This window comes from Staurois parvus, unplaced genomic scaffold (genome assembly GCF_062004578.1).
Source record: "Staurois parvus isolate SC_StPar_1 unplaced genomic scaffold, SC_StPar_1.0 ptg000059l, whole genome shotgun sequence".
Taxonomy (NCBI): domain Eukaryota; kingdom Metazoa; phylum Chordata; class Amphibia; order Anura; family Ranidae; genus Staurois; species Staurois parvus.
Genome location: NW_028317855.1, coordinates 13,742,299 through 13,761,633, shown reverse-complemented (window position 1 = coordinate 13,761,633; position 19,335 = coordinate 13,742,299). Strand labels below are relative to the sequence as shown.

The window sequence follows — 19,335 nt, the reverse complement described above, 5'->3', positions numbered from 1 at the left end:
CAAAAATCACTATAGGGCCAGGAGTGAGGTTAAGGGCAGGGTTAAAGGGGGCCCCATCAGGTAGGCTGTACAGGGTCCCAACATTTCTAACAACCCCCTGTAAGGGGGCACTGTGATGGGGACACCCAATGCAAAGGGGGACACCTGATGTAAAGGGGGTCTCTGATTTAAAGGGGGAAGCCAGATGTGAAGGAGGACTCTGATGGGCACACTGATGTAAAGGGGGGCTCTGATGGGGACACCTGATGTAAAGGTGGACTCTGATGGGACACCTGATGTAAAGGGGGACTCTGATGGGACACCTGATATAAAGGGGGACTCTGATTGGGACACCTGATGTAAAGGGGGACTCCTGATGTAAAGGGGGACTCCTGATGGGGACACCTATTGATATAAAGCACTTATTTTCCTTTTATGTTTACATTGCTTTGTGTTAATAGTTGTTGTTAATATTTATTTTTGTAACTTTATTCTGCATAAAAATTTAACAATGTAATTTCATGAGATAATTTACGAGGGCATGTTTAGGGGCGGGGCAGGGTAGGGGTTGGGTGGGGAAACTGGTGGCGAGTAACTCTTAAGGCCTGGCTAGTAGCTCAGGACTTGAAATTTTGAGCCCTGTATATAAAGTCCCAATGAGCTGACCAATGTTCACCAGGTGTATTACATGAGGGCACCTATGATGATCTTCGGATTTCTTTTCTTCCAGAATCTAACTTAATATAGACCTGTCTCTCATAGACCTGTATGGAGTCATCCTGACTGATAGGAATTTCGAATCCATCTATACAGACATGACTCATCTCATTCAGGACTGGATAATATCCCCATCCCCTGCAGTTAGCATAAAGCCGGCTGGTTCAGCAGGGACCAGTGATCAACTTAGGTTCAACCAGCCTGTCGGATTTTGTTACATGCAATTACTGCCATTAGCTATAGCCACTAAAGGAAGCAGTAAAGGAAGAAAGGCCCTCACCGGCAGACCACAATAGCGCTGTAGGCGGGGAAATTGAGTGATTTTCCTTCCTTTCTCTTGAATCATCTATGGGCTGCCTAATTCAGTCCCTCATTAGCACAACATTAAGCATGCAAGTTCCTAACCTTTTTAGGGAGGGAAAATTAGGTATGCTAGTTCCTGACCAGTTTGAAGGAAAATTATACATTCTTTGACAGATCACACTCATTGCACATCTAAAGGGGGTATCCTTTGAAGTGGATATATTGTAAACAAAAGAGATTTAAATTGTCTGGTGTAGATAATTGGCCCCATAAAGGCTGAGATAAGGCAATAAATCTAATTCTATAACAAAAAACTTACATAAAATGATTCTCTGATGCCAGAAATGCAATGAATCTAATGGTCATCCCTTCTTACATGTCTGGTATGTAATAGAACATTACCTGTGACATCCCACATGTACAGTACATCAAAACATTCCTATACCTCAAAGTTAAGCTGGCCATAAACAAATCAAAAAATTTGCTGGTTCGGCAGGACCCAGGCGAATTTCAGTCCATCTATGGGCAGGCTGGTTGTACTGAAGTCAATCTGTCAATCAACTTTAGTACAACCAGCTTTGTTAGGTTTTAGCCACCGACAGTGATCATTGTATTCTGCCAGTGGGGAAGGCTCCCTGCGCTCTCCACCAGCAGAAAACAATAGTGATGGATGGAATCGAGCAATATTCATTTCTTTCAACCTGTGGTTGAAGGAAATAAATTGCATAGTGTATGGCCTGCCTTAGCTAGTTAATCAGTCACACCACAAAACCTGAATCCTTGTATAAACTATATTTATACAAATATCGAACACCACTCTATTTACATTTGTTAATAGAGATTACACATAAACCCCTCATATGACAACAGATGGCCTTCTGGGCAAAATAAATGTAGCAAACCATAAACTCATGGAAAATGGTGATTCCATGAGCTGAAATGAGAGCAGCTGCAAAGCCAGTAGTTTTGCCAAGCTGACATTAAGACACTAGACATAGGGAAGATTGGGAACGTTTTCTTTTTTCGCTCCAGCATGCTAAATGGAGGCCCACACTAATTCTGCCAACTTCTCTCAGTAATTGTGTGGGACTATGGCAGAATTAGCAGAAAAGGAGGAAGAAAAGAGTGCATTAAGAGCACCTGTTTGCAGGTGGCTGCTCTGTACATGAGAGGAGAAGAGGAAGAAAGAGTGCATTAGCAAAACATGCAGGCAAGTGGTTGCTCTGTGCCTGGAAGGGGTAGAGAAGGAGGAGGACAAGAATGAATTAGTAGGACTTGAAAACAAGTGGCTGCTCTAGTCTTGGCAGGTAGAAGAAGAAAAAAGGTTTGTCAGCTACTTCACTACCTGCTGCATATGCTTTGTCCTTCATAACCTGCCCCCCCCCCCCCTTCCTTCCTAGTACCTGACATGTATTTTTTATCAAAGGGTGTTTGCCAAATTTAATGGCAGTTATGGCAATAGGTGGATACATATGTGGTGATTTAGTGCACACTACTTTACTGCACTTCTTTATTGTGGTGACATGCTGCAAAGAAAGTGTATTGTAAGAAGAGTTGAAATTGAAGTGCCACACCACTGCTTTCATTAATGGTCAGGGGTATAATTTAAGAAATTGCCATTGTGTTTCGGGGGTATAAGTGCCCCCTTCATCAGGGCCAGAAAGCACATAAGAAGATCATTTCAATGTCCCCACCACAGGGTCATAATTAAAACCAAACAGTCAATCGTAATGAGAGTTTCAAAATAAGTACGCAAAAATGAGAACTGAATGAGTGCTGAACAGAAATTAGAATATTGGTGCTGAAAAACAACCCAAAATTTAAATAAAATAAATAATAATCATCATCACTATTATTACAATGATACTGTATATTATGGGTGATATGTTAACCACTTCCTGTCCGGACACTTTTACCCCCTTCCTGTCCAGGCCAATTTTCAGCTTTCGGCGCTCTCACATTGTGAATGACAATTACTCAGGCATACAACACTGTATCTAAATGAAATTATTATCATTTTTTTCAAACAAATAGAGCTTTAATTTGGTGGTATTTAATCATCACTGGGGTTTTTCTTTTTTGCTAGAAAAATGAAAAAAGACTGAAAATTTTGAAAAAAAACATGTTTTTCTTAGTATTTGATACTAAATTTTGCAAATAAATATACTTTCTTCATAAATTTAGGCCAAAATCCATTGTGCTACATTTTGTTGGTAGACATAACCCAAATCAGTGTGTATTATTTAGTCTTTGTGAAAGTTATAGAGTCCACAGACCACGGTATATATATTTGATATATTTGAAAATGTATCAATCCTGATGCACGGACTACCTATATAATTTCTTGGGGCCCTAAAATGCCAGGACAGTACAAATACCCCCCAAACGACCCCTTTTTGGAAAGTAGACAGTCTGAGGTATTTAATGAGAGGCATGGGGAGTTTTTTGAAGTTGTCATTTTTTGCCAATTTTTTAAGGAAATGATGAAAGTAAAAAAAATTTTTTTTTTTTTTCCCACAAAGTTGTCATTTAACAAGTTCTTTCTCTCACACGGCATAGGCATACTTGCAATTACACCCCAAAACACATTCTGCTACTCATCCTGAGTGTGGCGATACCACATGTGTAAAACTTTTTCACAGCCTAACCACATAGAAGGGCCCCACATCCAATAAGCACCCTTAGGCGTTCTAGGGGCAAAAATTACACATCTAATTTCTTGACTGTCTATCACAGTTTTGGAGGTCCTGGAGCACCAGGACAATTGAATTACCCACAAAATGACCCCATTTTCAAAAGAAAACACCTCAAGGTATGTTTTAAGCGGCATGGGGAGTCCTCTGAAGACTTCATTTTTTGCCACATGTTTTTGGAAAATGTGAAAAGAAAATGAAAATGTATTTTTTTTTACGCAAAGTTGTCAATCTATGAGATATTTCTATTACACAGCATAGGCATACTTAAAATGATACCTCAAAACGCATTCTTTAACTCCTGCTGAATATGGCGATACCAAATGTGTGAGACTTTTTCACAGTCTGGCCACATAGAGGAGTTCCACATCTAATAAGCACCTGTTAGCGTTCTAAGGGCAAAAATTACACATCTAATTTCTTGACTACCTATTGCCGTTTTGGAGGTCCTGGAGCATCAGGGCAATGGAATTATCCACAAAATGACCCCATTTTGGAAAGCAAACACCCCAAGGTATGTTTTAAGAGGCATGGGGAGTCTTCTGAAGACTTCATTTTTTGCCAAACGTTTTTGGAATATTTTAAAAGAAAATGAAAATGTATTTTTTTCTATGCAAAGTTGTCAATATAGAAGATATTTCTAATACACTGCATAGGCATACTTAAAATTACACCCCAAAACACATTCTCTAACTCTTCCTGAGTATAACGATACCACACGTGCAAGACTTTTTCACAGCCTAACCAAATGGAGGGGCCCCACATGCAATAAGCACCATTAGGCATACTAAGGGCAAAAATTACACATCTAATTTATTGACTACGTATCACAATTTTGGAGGTCCTGGAGCAGCAAAGTCTTCTGAAGACTTAATTTTTTACACAGATTTTTAGAAAATGTGAAAAAAAAGTAGTTATTTTTTCTTTAATGCAATGTTACCAATAATAACATATTTCTAACACAATGCATAGGTATTCTTAGAATAACACTTTAAAACACATTCTGCTACTTTTCCTGAGTATGGGGATACCACATGTGTAAGACATTTTCAGTGTTTGGACTGATTACTGGTCATTGCAACCTGTTTATCACAAAAATTAGCAAACATTATATATCAATAAAGCATAGCTTCACCTACAGCCTGTTCCTAAAAGCTTAACCTACTAGTACGTGGCTGTCCACATAGCACTATGTTCATTCACCAAGAAGTTGAACAAAAGATAAACCAAAGAGTACCTGTTGTTTCAGTGCAGAGGATGGGTGGCACCAGTGTCTTGCAGGAAGGTAGCCAGTGGGATGTGCAGATGGGTCAGTACCGGTGTCATGCATAGATGTGGTGAGTAAACAGGCAAAGTAGTGGTCCAGGAAGAAGACAGGAACATGGTCCATAAAAAGGCCACAGTCAATACAGACAGCAAGCAAAGACGTGGTAAAAGGATTGGTCCAGGCAGAAACATTAAGCTTAGGGCCTTGGTTAGGTAAGACTGGACAAAGGGGTAGAGGCTTCATCCCACCCAAATCTCTTCGAAGCCTCTGGTCTCCAGACCCTGATCCGGGAATTAAAAAACCCAAAGAAAACAAAAAAGTTTTCTCTGCTCGGAAACACTACTCTGGATCCCCTCACATACGTGAGACCCCTGTGTTGTCTTGAATCCCACTACTAAAGTGGGAGGGCAAAAGATCAGTCCAGGAGGCAGGCAGAGGCATGGTCGATTAACAGGCCGAGGTCAGTTCAGGCAGCAGGCAGAGGCATGGTCGATTAACAGGCTGAGGTCAGTTCAGGCAGCAGGCAGAGGCATGGTCGATTAACAGGCCGAGGTCAGTTCAGGCAGCAAGCAGAGGCATGGTCGAGTAACAGGCCGAGGTCAGTTCAGGCAGCAGGCAGAGGCATGGTCCATTAACACGCCGAGGTCAGTTCAGGCAGCAAGCAGAGGCATGGTCAATAAACAGGCCGAGGTCAGTTCAGATGGAAGGCAGGAAAATGAATTCAGGCAACAGGCAGAAACGTGGCAGGGAAATAGCAAACAGAGGACAAAGAAATATATCTTCACCGTACTTCACTAATAATGTAGTGCGGTATGGTAGATACGGAAGCACTCTTCTATACAGAGACCAGGCTTTGAGGGACACTGGGGACAGTAGTATCGGGTGTCAGATCGAATTCTATGTTTGGAGCATACCCGACATCTCTTTTGAGGATTGCGGTCTGTTTCGGTAGGGGGGACGATATTGGGGAAATGTCTTTCATGCAATCGGCTCACTGCATCAGACCGAATTTGTTCAGGTACGGGTCTTACTTGATAGATGAGGGATGTGATAATCTCTTCCTGATATTGTAAGAAGGTGACAGGTCTTTGTGTGGACTTCTGGAAAACGATGTAGGAATTGTACAGGGCCATATGGAAAAGGTAGAAGGATACTTTTTTATACCAGTAGATTGATCTTCTGTTGGGTATGTAGGGCTGTAACATTTGATCATTTAAATCCACTCCCCCCATGAACAGGTTGTATTCGTGTATGCATTGGGGTTTTCGGATGGGACCGCGACTTCCTTGAATTTCCAATGAGCTGCTGTTATGGATAGATGAAAGGACATACACATCCCGTTTGTCTCGCCACTTAAGGGCCAGGATCTCTTCATTTCTCAAGCTAGCTGACTCCCCCCTGTTTAGCTTGGTGGCAACCAATTGTTGTGGAAATCCCTTCCGATTGGGTCGAACTGTGCCACAGGCTACAGTGTCCTTGAGATAAAGGTGGCGGAAAAGGGGCAGGCTTGTGTAGAAATTGTCCACGTAAAGATGGTACCCCTGATTGAAGAGGGGGTATACCAGGTCCCAGACAATTTTTCCACTAATTCCCATATAGGCTGGGCATTCAGGGGGCTCTAGCTGACTGTCCTTTCCCTCGTAGATACGGAACTTGTGCACGTATCCTGTGGACCTTTCGCAGAGTTTGTTCATCTTCACCCCGTATCTGGCCCGTTTACTTGGAATGTACTGTTTTATGATCAGCCTCCCAGTGAAATGGATTAGGGATTCATCGACACAGATGTTTTTTTCAGGACAATATATTTCTGAAAATTTTTGGTTGAAATAATTGATTAGTGGACGAATTTTATAAAGTTTGTCGTACTCGGGGTGATCTCTGGGGGGGAACAGGGAATTATCGTTGAAATGTAGAAAGTGCAGAATTGTTTTATAGCGGGTCCTGGACATAGTGGCAGAAAAGAGCGGCATGTGTTGAATGGGATTTGGCGACCAATAACCATGCAGTTCATTTTTTTTTGTTAGTCCCATATTAAATGTAAGGCCAAGAAACACTTTAAATTCTTCAACTGTGAGGCATTTCCACTCAAATGTTCGAGCATAACAGGAGTTGGGATTTTGAGTGATTAATTGCTGGGCGAAAATATTGCATTGGTGCACAACTGAATTCAAAAACTCTTCAGTGAAAAATAAATGGAAATAATCAATGGCTGTAAAATTTTGGGTTTCTGCCTGAATGCCTGACTGGGCTATGAATGGGGGAATTATAGGTGCTCCTGATCCTGAAGGTAGCCACACAGGGTTTAAAAGAGCATCTGGGACAGCAGTATGGGCCCTAATCCTTGGTGGCTGATGTGACACCTGAATACTAGAACTTGCACTTACAGTGCTGGTAGTAGCCATATCAGAAGAACGTATTGAGCTGCTGGTGGTTGCTTGCTGCTCCTTGGAGTTCCTCATTCTTTTTGTTGGAACACCTTCTTCTGATTCAGAGAGTGAACCGCTGCTGTGTTCTGGTTCATATACAGAATCAGAGTTTGACAGTGAGAGTTCACCGTCACTCTCATCTGTCATACTCAGAATTTGAAACGCCTCCTCGCTTGTATATGATCTTTTGGCCATATTTTTGACACTGATCAGGACCCACTGGTATGGCAGTGATCAGGATGGTGTTGCAGTGAGGGACAGATATCTGGCTGCAGTTGGTTCACACTAGTCACTGTTGGGCAAAAATCAGAGATACAGTGAGGTGGCTGGCAATGTTTTGTGAGTGTGTGTAAACTCTGTGCAAAGGCTGAAAATTACTCACAGTTAGCTGTACTGGATCTCTCTCCTCACAGACGATGGCAGTGAACAGGATCCACTGGTGTGGCAGAGATCAGGGACACTTTATGAACAGGCACACTGTAAGGTGATCAGGGACACTGATTGGGCCACTGTATGGTGATCAGGGACACTGCTGGGCCACTGCGGTGATCAGGGACACTGCTGGGCCACTTGTGTGGCGATCAGGGACACTGTGGCAATCAGGGACACTGTGGCGATCAGGGACACTGCTGGACCACTTGTGCGGCGACCATGGACACTGCTGGGCCACTGCGATGATCAGGACACTGCTGGGCCACTTGTGTGGCGATCAGAAACACTGCTGGGCAACTGCGGTGATCAGGGACACTGCGGTGATCAGGGGCACTGCTGGACCACTTGTCCGGCGATCAGGGACACTGCTGGCCACTTGTGTGGTGATCAGGGACACTGCTGGGCCACTTGTGTGGTGATCTGGGCCACTGCGGCAATCAGGGACACTGCGGTGATCAGGGACACTGCTGGACCACTTGTGCAGCAATCGGGGACACTGCGGTGATCAGGGACACTGCTGGGACACTGCGGCGATCAGGGACACTGCTGGACCACTTCTGCGGCGATCAGGGACACTGCTGGGCCACTGCGATGATCAGGACACTGCTGGGCCACTTGTGTGGCAATCAGAAACACTGCTGGACTACTGCGGTGATCAGGGACACTTCGGTGATCAGGGGCACTGCTGGACCACTTGTCTGGCGATCAGGGACACTGATGGGCCACTTGTGTGGTGATCAGGAACACTGCTGGGCCAATGTGGGGATCAGGGACACTGCTGGGCCAATTGTGTGGTGATCAGGAACACTGCTGGGCCAATGCGGTGATCAGGGACACTGCTGGGCCACTTGTGTGGTGATCAGGAACACTGCTGGGCCAATGCGGTGATCAGGGACACTGCTGGGCCACTTGTGTGGTGGTCAGGGACACTGCTGGGCCACTGCGGCAATCAGGGCCACTGCGGCGATCAGGGACACTGCTGGACCACTTGTGCGGCAATCAGGGACACTGCGGTGATCAGGGACACTGCTGGGCCACTGCGGTGATCAGGGACACTGCTGGACCACTTGTGTGGCAATCAGGGACAATGCTGGGTTACTTGTGTGGCAATCAGGGACACTGCTGGGCCACTTGTGTGGCGATCAGGGACACTGCTGGGCCACTGCGGCAATCAGGGACACTGCGGCAATCAAGGACACTGCTGGACCACTTGTGTGGCAATCAGGGACACTGTGGCGATCAGGAACACTGCTGGACCACTTGTGCGGCAATCAGGGACACTGCAGTGATCAGGGACACTGCTGGGCCACTGCGGCGATCAGGGACACTGCTGGACCACTTGTGCGGCAATCAGGGACACTGTGGTGATCAGGGACACTGCTGGGCCACTGCGGCAATCAGGGACACTTCTGGGCCACTTGTGTGGCAATCAGGGACACTGCTTGGCCACTGCGGCGATACTGCTGGGCCACTTGTGTGACGATCAGGGACACTGCTTGGCCACTGCGGCGATCAGGGACACTGCTTGGCCACTTGTGTGGCGATCAGGAACACTGTGACGATCAGGGACACTGTGGAGATCAGGAACACTGCTGGGCCACTATGTGGCGATCAGGGACACTGACAATCAGGGACACTGCTGGGCCACTTGTTGGGCGATCAGGGCCACTTGTGGGCGATCAGGGCCACTTGTTGGGGCAATCAGGGCCACTTATTGGGGTGATCAGGGACACATGGGGCGATCAGGGCCACTTTAGGGGCGATCAGGGACACTTTAGGGGCGATCAGGTGTCACTGAGGTGGAGGGCAGTTGACTACTACCTCTTCTTGGCTGTTTCTCCTCTCACAGACAACTCCGTGTGAGGAGAAGGAGGCGGAAGCCGCACCATGCGGCTTTTGTTTACACTTAAGCTGTGTCCTTATTGGACACAGCTGATCACATGGTATGGGACCGATTTCATTGGTCCCAAACCATGTCACGTAATCTACCGTGTCCGTCGGACTCGGCGATCATCGGGCTCGCGGGTGCGCGCTCTAGGAGCCGCGCACGAGCCTCAGACACAAGGTGCCGTTTAGAGACAGCAACCCGCTCCTGTAGGTGTCCCGTCCTGCCGTTTATAAACAGCGGCCGGACGGGAAGTGGTTAACCTAATAAAAAAAGATGAAAAAAATTGGGCTGCAAAGAAAGGGCAGCTTTTGCCCCTGTCAGCAAAAAGTGCATATTGCAGCCCTGAAAAAAAAAACAAAACCAAAGACTCTGGCAAAAGAAAATAAAAAACATTTCCCCAACAAACATAAAACCTGATTTTTGGAAAGACGGGCAGCATATGGCCATAGGATTCTACACTTAATTTCTCCTTCTGCCTGCCCTTCTTAGTAGTAGGATTCCCCCACTCTATTCACTGCTGCTTGTCTTTCCCTTTGCCATGTGGAAAGGCAGGCAGCGTATGGCAGTAGGTTTTTTTTTCCCTGCAACTGTGGCTTCAGTGCCCTGTCTGTATACAATAATATAAATTTAAAAAACTTAGTGCAACTGAACAATATTTGTGGCTATTATCTATAATAATACTCTATGCTATAATACGCTCAAATTATTTACAATTATTGCAAGTTAAAACCTGCTTGTTTATTTCTGTTTGCTGACAATTAAAGCACTTGCCTACTGTCCGGATGCTAGCCAATTTCTACCAAACATATACCTGAAGTATTTTGAATATCTCGGGAATAATTGGGGATATGGGGATAGAATGGGATTGGGGGATTAACGTTTAGAACAATGCAGTGTGATGCTGTGATAAAGGAAGCTCATAAACTATAGTATTAAACTGTTTTGCCACTAGCCAATTTTTAAGAAGTTTAGTTTCTTTTTATAAAGACTAAACTTTCCTATAGCTTTTATTTCTGTTGTGACTGCTACTTACATTGTGTTAATACAGGATACAGGCTGGATATTCATAGATCCAAGGTTTTTATTCACATTCTTAAATGACCCTTCTGTAAACTGCTTCCATATGGTGAGAACAACATTTTGTTTACAGTTGTAAAGTAGTACAAAAATAAAAATAAAAAATAACACCATACTGCAGATTGGAACCCTCCCACATACCATGCAAAAAAATACTTGATTAGTGTGCGGTGAGATCAGTACACAGGACAAGCTAATACAATCATCTTTGTTCTATATTTTTAGGTTTGGTGCAGAACAACCAGTGTACATTAACATAATTCGAGACCCCGTGAACCGATTTCTCTCCAACTATTTTTTTCGACGCTTTGGAGACTGGAGAGGAGAACAGAATCACATGATCCGTACACCAGGCATGAAGGAAGAAGAGAGGTACTTGGTAAGTTTGTAAAGTACATAAAAGTTTCAACTTGGGATAGGAAACCCAGGGAATTAAAGCAGTAGTAACGTTCAGTTTGTTATTTTATTTTGTAGGGGCCCCCTGCAGGTATATGCCATGATGTGCTAGTATTCACCGCATATTCAAAAAAAAAAACTTCTGGTGTGTACAATGTAGCAGACCAGAATCCAGCACTAAATGAAACAGCTTGAGTGTATGAACACAAAAAAAAGGCAGGACGCAAAACCATATAGCATACTTACATGAAAGAAGACTATATTCAGCAGACGGGCACAGGGGGAAACAGCCTGGGGATACCAGATGTCACATCTAAGCATAGGATTGGTAAGCCTTCGTGGGGTGTGCTGCACTGCCAAATAGATGGAGATCGGCAGCATGCCTCTTAGCTACACCTGATCTGACATATTCAGGTGCGGCTAGGATTGGGGACTGAAAATGTACACTGAGCTGCGCATGCATGGCTGACAGGCAGGAGGAAACTTTTAGGTCAGACAACACCAACAGGGTCTGTGATGCATTAGAACCCTGGGCACCGTGCAGGCCAGCTGCCAGCATTCTAACACCTGAAGAAATCATAGGTTGATGAGGTGCACATTTTGTGCCCAAGGATGTCCTTGTTTGCACCTCCCATGCTCCTTTCTGTCAGCACTGGGAGCATGTTAGCTTAGTGTGAGAGAGAAACTGAGGGAGAAGAGTAAATGCTGGAATTCTAGTCAATACCAGTGTGAAAAGGTGTATTTGCTTTGTAAGAACAAATCACCTCTAATATTGGGCATCCTATGTTGGTGGGTGCTGCTGCGTTATGTAAAACTATTAGATTAGTTTTTCACATTTTAGAATGGGGTGCCTTAAGAGTGTGCAGGATTTGAAAGGGCACCTTGTGTTAAAAAAAAACTTGAGAAACACTGATTTAGAGGGACTGTCTCTTTTGGAACCAAATCCCTCTGTCCCTCTCTCCTTCTTTGCTGTCCCTGTTTGAAGGCTAGACCTTTTTAAAGAAAATTACTTAATTACCAAATGTGTTATTCTGCACTAAATCTTAGTGGTACTAAACACACACTGTTTTAATTTACATTACCCTTTCTATTTCTGTATATGGATGATGGCACTAATTATTTTAATTAAAAAAACATCTAAGTACCTTTTTTCCTGATCAATTTATGGCTGTCACATGACCCAGCTCTTTCCCAGCTTGTATGCAGAGAAACAGTGGCAGAAGGGGGTTATTGTCTGCTGTTACTGGTTACATTTTCAAAATGAAAAAAGACAGCCTTTGGGATCCAGAGTAAAAAGAAGTCATTATTATCAATAAACCATTTTAAATTGTCATACACATATATATTTGAAATCAAATTGTTGTTAATTTTGGCAATAACATGGTGTGGGTTGATTTCTGCTAGTCACAGCCCTCCAGCCTGTGTCTTAGAATAACGGAGTTGAAGCATCTATCAATCAAGATGTAATATTCCACCCCCACTGTGTTTAGCTGTTTAATGAGCATGGAGGAGGTTGTGGGTGATTACCAGAGTGTATACACCCAAAAGTGTGACTCTTGAGCTAAATGGGCTGCTCAGATGTGATAGGGATGAAATTAACAGGGTATAAATACAGTGAAAACTGAGCATGTGCACTAGCTGCCAGCACTGCTCTGCAGAATGCCTAGCTGTAGTGGGCACATGGACTGAAGGGGGAGAAAGAGAACAGCAGGATCAACTAGGTTTTTTTTTGCAGAATACAGAAGACAAATCCCATAGCGACTAAAGGAGTATGAAAAGCATGTAATACAGCATTTATTGATAGTTTTTAATGATGTGGGTTTAATGAGACTTTACTTCAATTCTACTGTATATTATCACATTTTGTTATCTTAAAAAGTATAAAGGAAAGTAGCATGTCCCTCTACCATTTCAAAATGTTGAAAGGCATTACATAGTATTTCTACAGTTTAGCTTTATAGCAAAACTAGGATATTTTAAAGGATCAAATGAAAAAAAATCCTGCAGGGAGAGTAGGTGGGTATCTCACAGGTAAAGTCCCGAAGATATAAATAAACTGTAAGTAAAATGTAGCTTCTAAGACCTTTTAAACAAGAATGATTAATTAATAATTAATCAATAGCCATTGTATTCTTGATATTTTAGAGCAATTGATGTCAAAAATTGAGTTTAGTGTCACTTTAACTTAACTTTGCTTTGACTGAAGAAAATTAATCTAATTTGCATAAAGTATCATTAATCAAATACAATACTGCCTGAATAGCCATTCATTAATCTTAGCATGTAGATGAAAATCATTGTGTTTAGCAGACATTTAGCAAGCTTCAGTGGGCATTTACTAAGCATTTAGGAAGGATATATCTTCAGGGTTTTGAGCTTGATAACTGCTTTCTAAAGCATTATAAATGCTTGTTAAAATCTACAATATATGTTTTTAAACCTACATCAGCCATCACTATTAATAGCTCAGACTGGAGGTGAAGGTTGCATAGAGGTCTTCAAGAAATATAAGCTCTTAAATAGAGTGTAAATCTATGTCAAATGTGATTGTTTTTAAGCTAGCAAGGATTTAAATTTCTCCTTCTACATAATGCTAATGAGTTCCTTTGGTTTTTGTCAGACAGTATAGGTGTAGCAAGGCCACTTTTATTTCTATAAACTGATCAGCCAATGTAGTAGCCACAGAACTTCTGTTCTCCATAGCTGGTGGATGACCAGCGTTCTGATAACAGTATATCTATTTATCAGTAGGGCTGCAATTAACGAATATTCTCATAATCTATTAGTTGGTCAATTATTGTTTCGATTAAACAATTCATTGGATAAAAACCTCCCAAAAAATGTACCAGCTATATGGTAGGGAACAAAATATTTAATACAGAGAATAATAGACAGAAAAGATACAGTGCCTTGAAAAATTATTCATATCCCTTGAAATATTCCACATTTTCTCATGTTACAAAAACCGTAAATTTATTTTATTGGAATTTTAGGTAATAAACACAAAGTGGCACATAATTGTGAAGTGGAAGGAAAATGATAAATGGGTTTCAAAATCTTTACAAATAAATATCTGAAAAGTGTGGCATGCATTTGTATTCAGCCCCCCTGAGTCGATACTTTGTAGGACCAACTTTCACTAGAATTACAGCTGCAAGTCTTTTTGGGTATGTCTCTACCAGCTTTGCACATCTAGAAAGTGAAATTTTTTCCCGTTCTTCTTTGCAAAATAGCTCAAGCTCTGTCAGATTGGAAGGAGAGCATCTGTGAATAGCAATTTTCAATTCTTGCCCCAGATTCTCAGTTAGATTTAGGTCCAGACTTTGACTGGGACATTCTAACACATGAATATGCTTTGATCTAAACCATTTCATTGTAGCTCTGGCTATCTTTCAACAATGGCTTTCTTCTTGCCACTCTTCCATAAAGGCCAAATTTGTGGAGTGCACGACTAGTAGTTGTTCTGTGGACAGATTCTCCCTCGAGCTGTGGATCTCTGCAGCTCCTCCAGAGTTACCATGGGCCTCTTGGCTGCTTCTCTGATTAATGCTCTCCTTGCCTGGTCTGTCAGTTTAGATGGCCAGCCATGTCTTGGTAGGTTTGCAGTTGTGCCATACTCTTTCCATTTTCGGATGATGGATTAAACAGTGCTCCGTGAGATGTTCAAAGCTTGGGATTTTTTTTTATAACCTAACCCTGCTTTAAACTTCTCAACAACTTAATCCCTGACCCATATGGTGTGTTCCTTGGCCTTCAGGATACTGTTTGTTCACTAATGTTTTCTAACAAACCTCTGAGGGCTTCACAGAACAGCTGTATTTATACTGAGATTAACTTTTACACAGGTGAGTTTTAGTTTGGGGTATCACAGTAAAGGGGGCTGAATACAAATACACGCCACACTTGCAATGTGAATGGAAAACATAGGAAACAATTGTTTCCTGTGTGTCCCTGCGGTGACAGATGTTTTACCATGAGGTAAAACGTCTGTCACCACATATAGTGTAAATTAACCCTTAGTAGTAGCAGCAGCAGCATTCTTTTTGTATCACCTGTCATGATGAGTAGAGATGAGCGAAGAAATGAAAAATTCGATTCGGCTGATTCGGCGAATTCCAGTGTGAAATTCGATTCGATGCGAATTTCTCCGCTACGAAGATGACTTATTTAAAGGGTTTCTAGGCTTCAGAGAGCCTTTAAATTAGTGCAGAACACTGTACCTTTAATTTAAATGCCCTTGGAGATGAGGAAGGAGAAGGAGAAGGAGAAGGATGAGACGAAGGAGAAGGAGAAGGATGAGAAGAAGGAGAAGGAGAAGGATGAGAAGAAGGAGAAGGATGAGAAGAAGGAGAAGGATGAGAAGAAGGAGAAGGAGAAGGATGAGAAGAAGGAGAAGGAGAAGGATGAGAAGAAGGAGAAGGAGAAGGATGAGAAGAAGGAGAAGGATGAGAAGGAGAAGGATGAGAAGAAGAAGGATGAGAAGAAGGAGAAGGATGAGAAGAAGGAGAAGGAGAAGGATGAGAAGAAGGAGAAGGAGAAGGATGAGAAGAAAGAGAAGGATGAGAAGAAGAAGGATGAGAAGAAGGAGAAGGATGAGAAGAAGAAGGATGAGAAGAAGGAAAAGGATGAGAAGAAGAAGGATGAGAAGAAGGAGAAGGATGAGAAGAAGGAGAATGATGAGAAGAAGGAGAAGGATGATAAGAAGGAGAAGGAAGAGAAGAAGGAGAAGGAGAAGGATGAGAAGAAGGAGAAGGATGAGAAGAAGGAGAAGGATGAGAAGAAGGAGAAGGAGAAGGATGAGAAGAAGGAGAAGGATGAGAAGAAGAAGGATGAGAAGAAGGATGAGAAGAAGGAGGAGAAGGATGAGAAGAAGAAGGATGAGAAGAAGGAGAAGGATGAGAAGAAGGAGAATGATGAGAAGAAGGAGAAGGATGAGAAGAAGGAGAAGGATGAGAAGAAGGAGAAGGATGAGAAGAAGGAGAAGGATGAGAAGAAGGAGAAGGAGAAGGATGAGAAGAAAAAGGATGAGAAGAAGGAGAAGGAGAAGGATGAGAAGAAGGAGAAGGATGAGAAGGAGAAGGAGAAGGATGAGAAGAAGGAGAAGGAGAAGGATGAGAAGAAGGAGAAGGATGAGAAGAAGGAGAAGGATGAGAAGAAGGAGAAGGAGAAGCAGAAGAAGAAGGATGAGAAGAAGGAGAAGGAGAAGGATGAGAAGAAGGAGAAGGAGAAGGATGAGAAGAAGGAGAAGGATGAGAAGAAGGATGAGCAGAAGGAGAAGGATGAGAAGAAGGAGAAGGATGAGAAGAAGGAGAAGGATGAGAAGAAGGATGAGAAGAAGGATGAGAAGAAGGAGAAGGATGAGAAGAAGGACAGTTCTGTGACAGTTTCTGTCTATTTCTGACAGTTCTGGGACATTCACTCCATACAGCGGTTTCAACCGCTGTATGGAGGGAATGTCATAGAACTGTCAGAAATAGACTATTAATGACAGTTCTGGGACTGTCCTTCCATGCAGCGGTTGAAACATTGTATGTATTTGTTTCCATAAATGGATCCATTTATGGAAACAAATACATACAATGTTTCAACCGCTGCATGGAAGGACAGTCCCAGAACTGTCATTAATAGTCTATTTCTGACAGTTCCATGACATTCCCTCCATACAGCGGTTAAAACAGCTGTATGGAGTGAATGTCCCAGAACTGTCATAAATAGTCTATTTCTGACAGATCTGGGACATTCACTCCATACAGCTGTTTTAACCGCTGTATGGAGGGAATGTCATGGAACTGTCAGAAATAGACTATTAATGACAGTTGTGGGACTGTCCTTCCATACAGCGGTTGAAACATTGTATGTATTTGTTTCCATAAATGGATCCATTTATGGAAACAAATACATACAATGTTTCAACCGCTGCATTGAAGGACAGTCCCAGAACTGTCATTAATAGTCTATTTCTGACAGTTCCATGACATTCCCTCCATACAGCGGTTAAAACAGCTGTATGCAGTGAATGTCCCAGAACTGTCATAAATAGTCTATTTCTGACAGATCTGGGACATTCACTCCATACAGCTGTTTTAACCGCTGTATGGAGGGAATGTCATGGAACTGTCAGAAATAGACTATTAATGACAGTTCTGGGACTGTCCTTCCATGCAGCGGTTGAAACATTGTATGTATTTGTTTCCATAAATGGATCCATTTATGGAAACAAATACATACAATGTTTCAACCGCTGTATGGAAGGACAGTCCCACAACTGTCATTAATAGTCTATTTCTGACAGTTCCATGACATTCCCTCCATACAGCGGTTAAAACAGCTGTATGCAGTGAATGTCCCAGAACTGTCATAAATAGTCTATTTCTGACAGATCTGGGACATTCACTCCATACAGCTGTTTTAACCGCTGTATGGAGGGAATGTCATGGAACTGTCAGAAATAGACTATTAATGACAGTTCTGGGACTGTCCTTCCATGCAGCGGTTGAAACATTGTATGTATTTGTTTCCATAAATGGATCCATTTATGGAAACAAATACATACAATGTTTCAACCGCTGTATGGAAGGACAGTCCCACAACTGTCATTAATAGTCTATTTCTGACAGTTCCATGACATTCCCTCCATACAGCGGTTAAAACAGCTGTATGCAGTGAATGTCCCAGAACTGTCATAAATAGTCTATTTCTGACAGATCTGGGACATTCACTCCATACAGCTGTTTTAACCGCTGTATGGAGGGAATGTCATGGAACTGTCAGAAATAGACTATTAATGACAGTTCTGGGACTGTCCTTCCATGCAGCGGTTGAAACATTGTATGTATTTGTTTCCATAAATGGATCCATTTATGGAAACAAATACATACAATGTTTCAACCGCTGTATGGAAGGACAGTCCCACAACTGTCATTAATAGTCTATTTCTGACAGTTCCATGACATTCCCTCCATACAGCGGTTAAAACAGCTGTATGCAGTGAATGTCCCAGAACTGTCATAAATAGTCTATTTCTGACAGATCTGGGACATTCACTCCATACAGCTGTTTTAACCGCTGTATGGAGGGAATGTCATGGAACTGTCAGAAATAGACTATTAATGACAGTTCTGGGACTGTCCTTCCATACAGCGGTTGAAACATTGTATGTATTTGTTTCCATAAATGGATCCATTTATGGAAACAAATACATACAATGTTTCAACCGCTGTATGGAAGGACAGTCCCACAACTGTCATTAATAGTCTATTTCTGACAGTTCCATGACATTCCCTCCATACAGCGGTTAAAACAGCTGTATGCAGTGAATGTCCCAGAACTGTCATAAATAGTCTATTTCTGACAGTTCTGGGACATTCACTCCATACAGCGGTTTCCGGCAAAAAGTGTATGTGCAGAGTTCCTCTATTCTGCAGATACACTTAGAGGAGCTCTGCAGATACACTTAGAGGAGCTCTGCACATACACTTTTTTCCGGTTTGGAATTATTCTTATTTTCATCCTACTTCTTCTTCTTCTTCTTCATCCTCATCCTCATCCTCTTCTTCTTCTGAGGATGAGGATGAAGAAGAAGAAGAAGAAGAAGAAGTAGGATGAAAATAAGATTAATTCCAAGCCGGCAAAAAGTGTATGTGCAGAGCTCCTCTAAGTGTATCTGCAGAGCTCCTCTAAGTGTATCTGCAGAATAGAGGAACTCTGCACATACACTTTTTGCCGGCTTGGAATTATTCTTCTTTTCATCCTACTTCTTCTTCTTCTTTTTCTTCATCCTCATCCTCAGAAGATGAGGATGAGGAAGAAGAAGAAGAAGAAGAAGAAGAAGAAGAAGAAGAAGAAGAAGAAGAAGTATAATGAAAAGAAGAATAATTCCATGCCGGCAAAAAGTGTATGTGCAGAGTTCCTCTATTTCTGACAGTTCTCTCACAGCTTCTTCACATGTACAGCGGTTGAAATATCTGTATCCTAAATGGAAACTAATAGATACAAATTGTATCTATTAGTTTCCATTTAGGATACAGATGTTTCAACCGCTGTACATGTGAAGAAGCTGTGAGAGAACTGTCAGAAATAGAGGAACTCTGCACATACACTTTTTGCCGGCTTGGAATTATTCTTCTTTTCATCCTACTTCTTCTTCTTCTTCTTCTT

At 42.4% G+C, this 19,335-nt stretch overlaps 1 protein-coding gene across 1 annotated transcript in view; it reads left to right on the top strand.

The window, feature by feature from the left end:
* UST (uronyl 2-sulfotransferase) overlaps positions 1-19,335 on the top strand; it is a 405,047-nt gene that overhangs the window by 328,218 nt on the left and 57,494 nt on the right. The window contains exon 5 of the mRNA XM_089668626.1: positions 11,008-11,161. Within this exon, the coding sequence (XP_089524752.1) occupies positions 11,008-11,161 (154 nt within the window). The remainder of the gene's footprint in view (positions 1-11,007; positions 11,162-19,335) is intronic.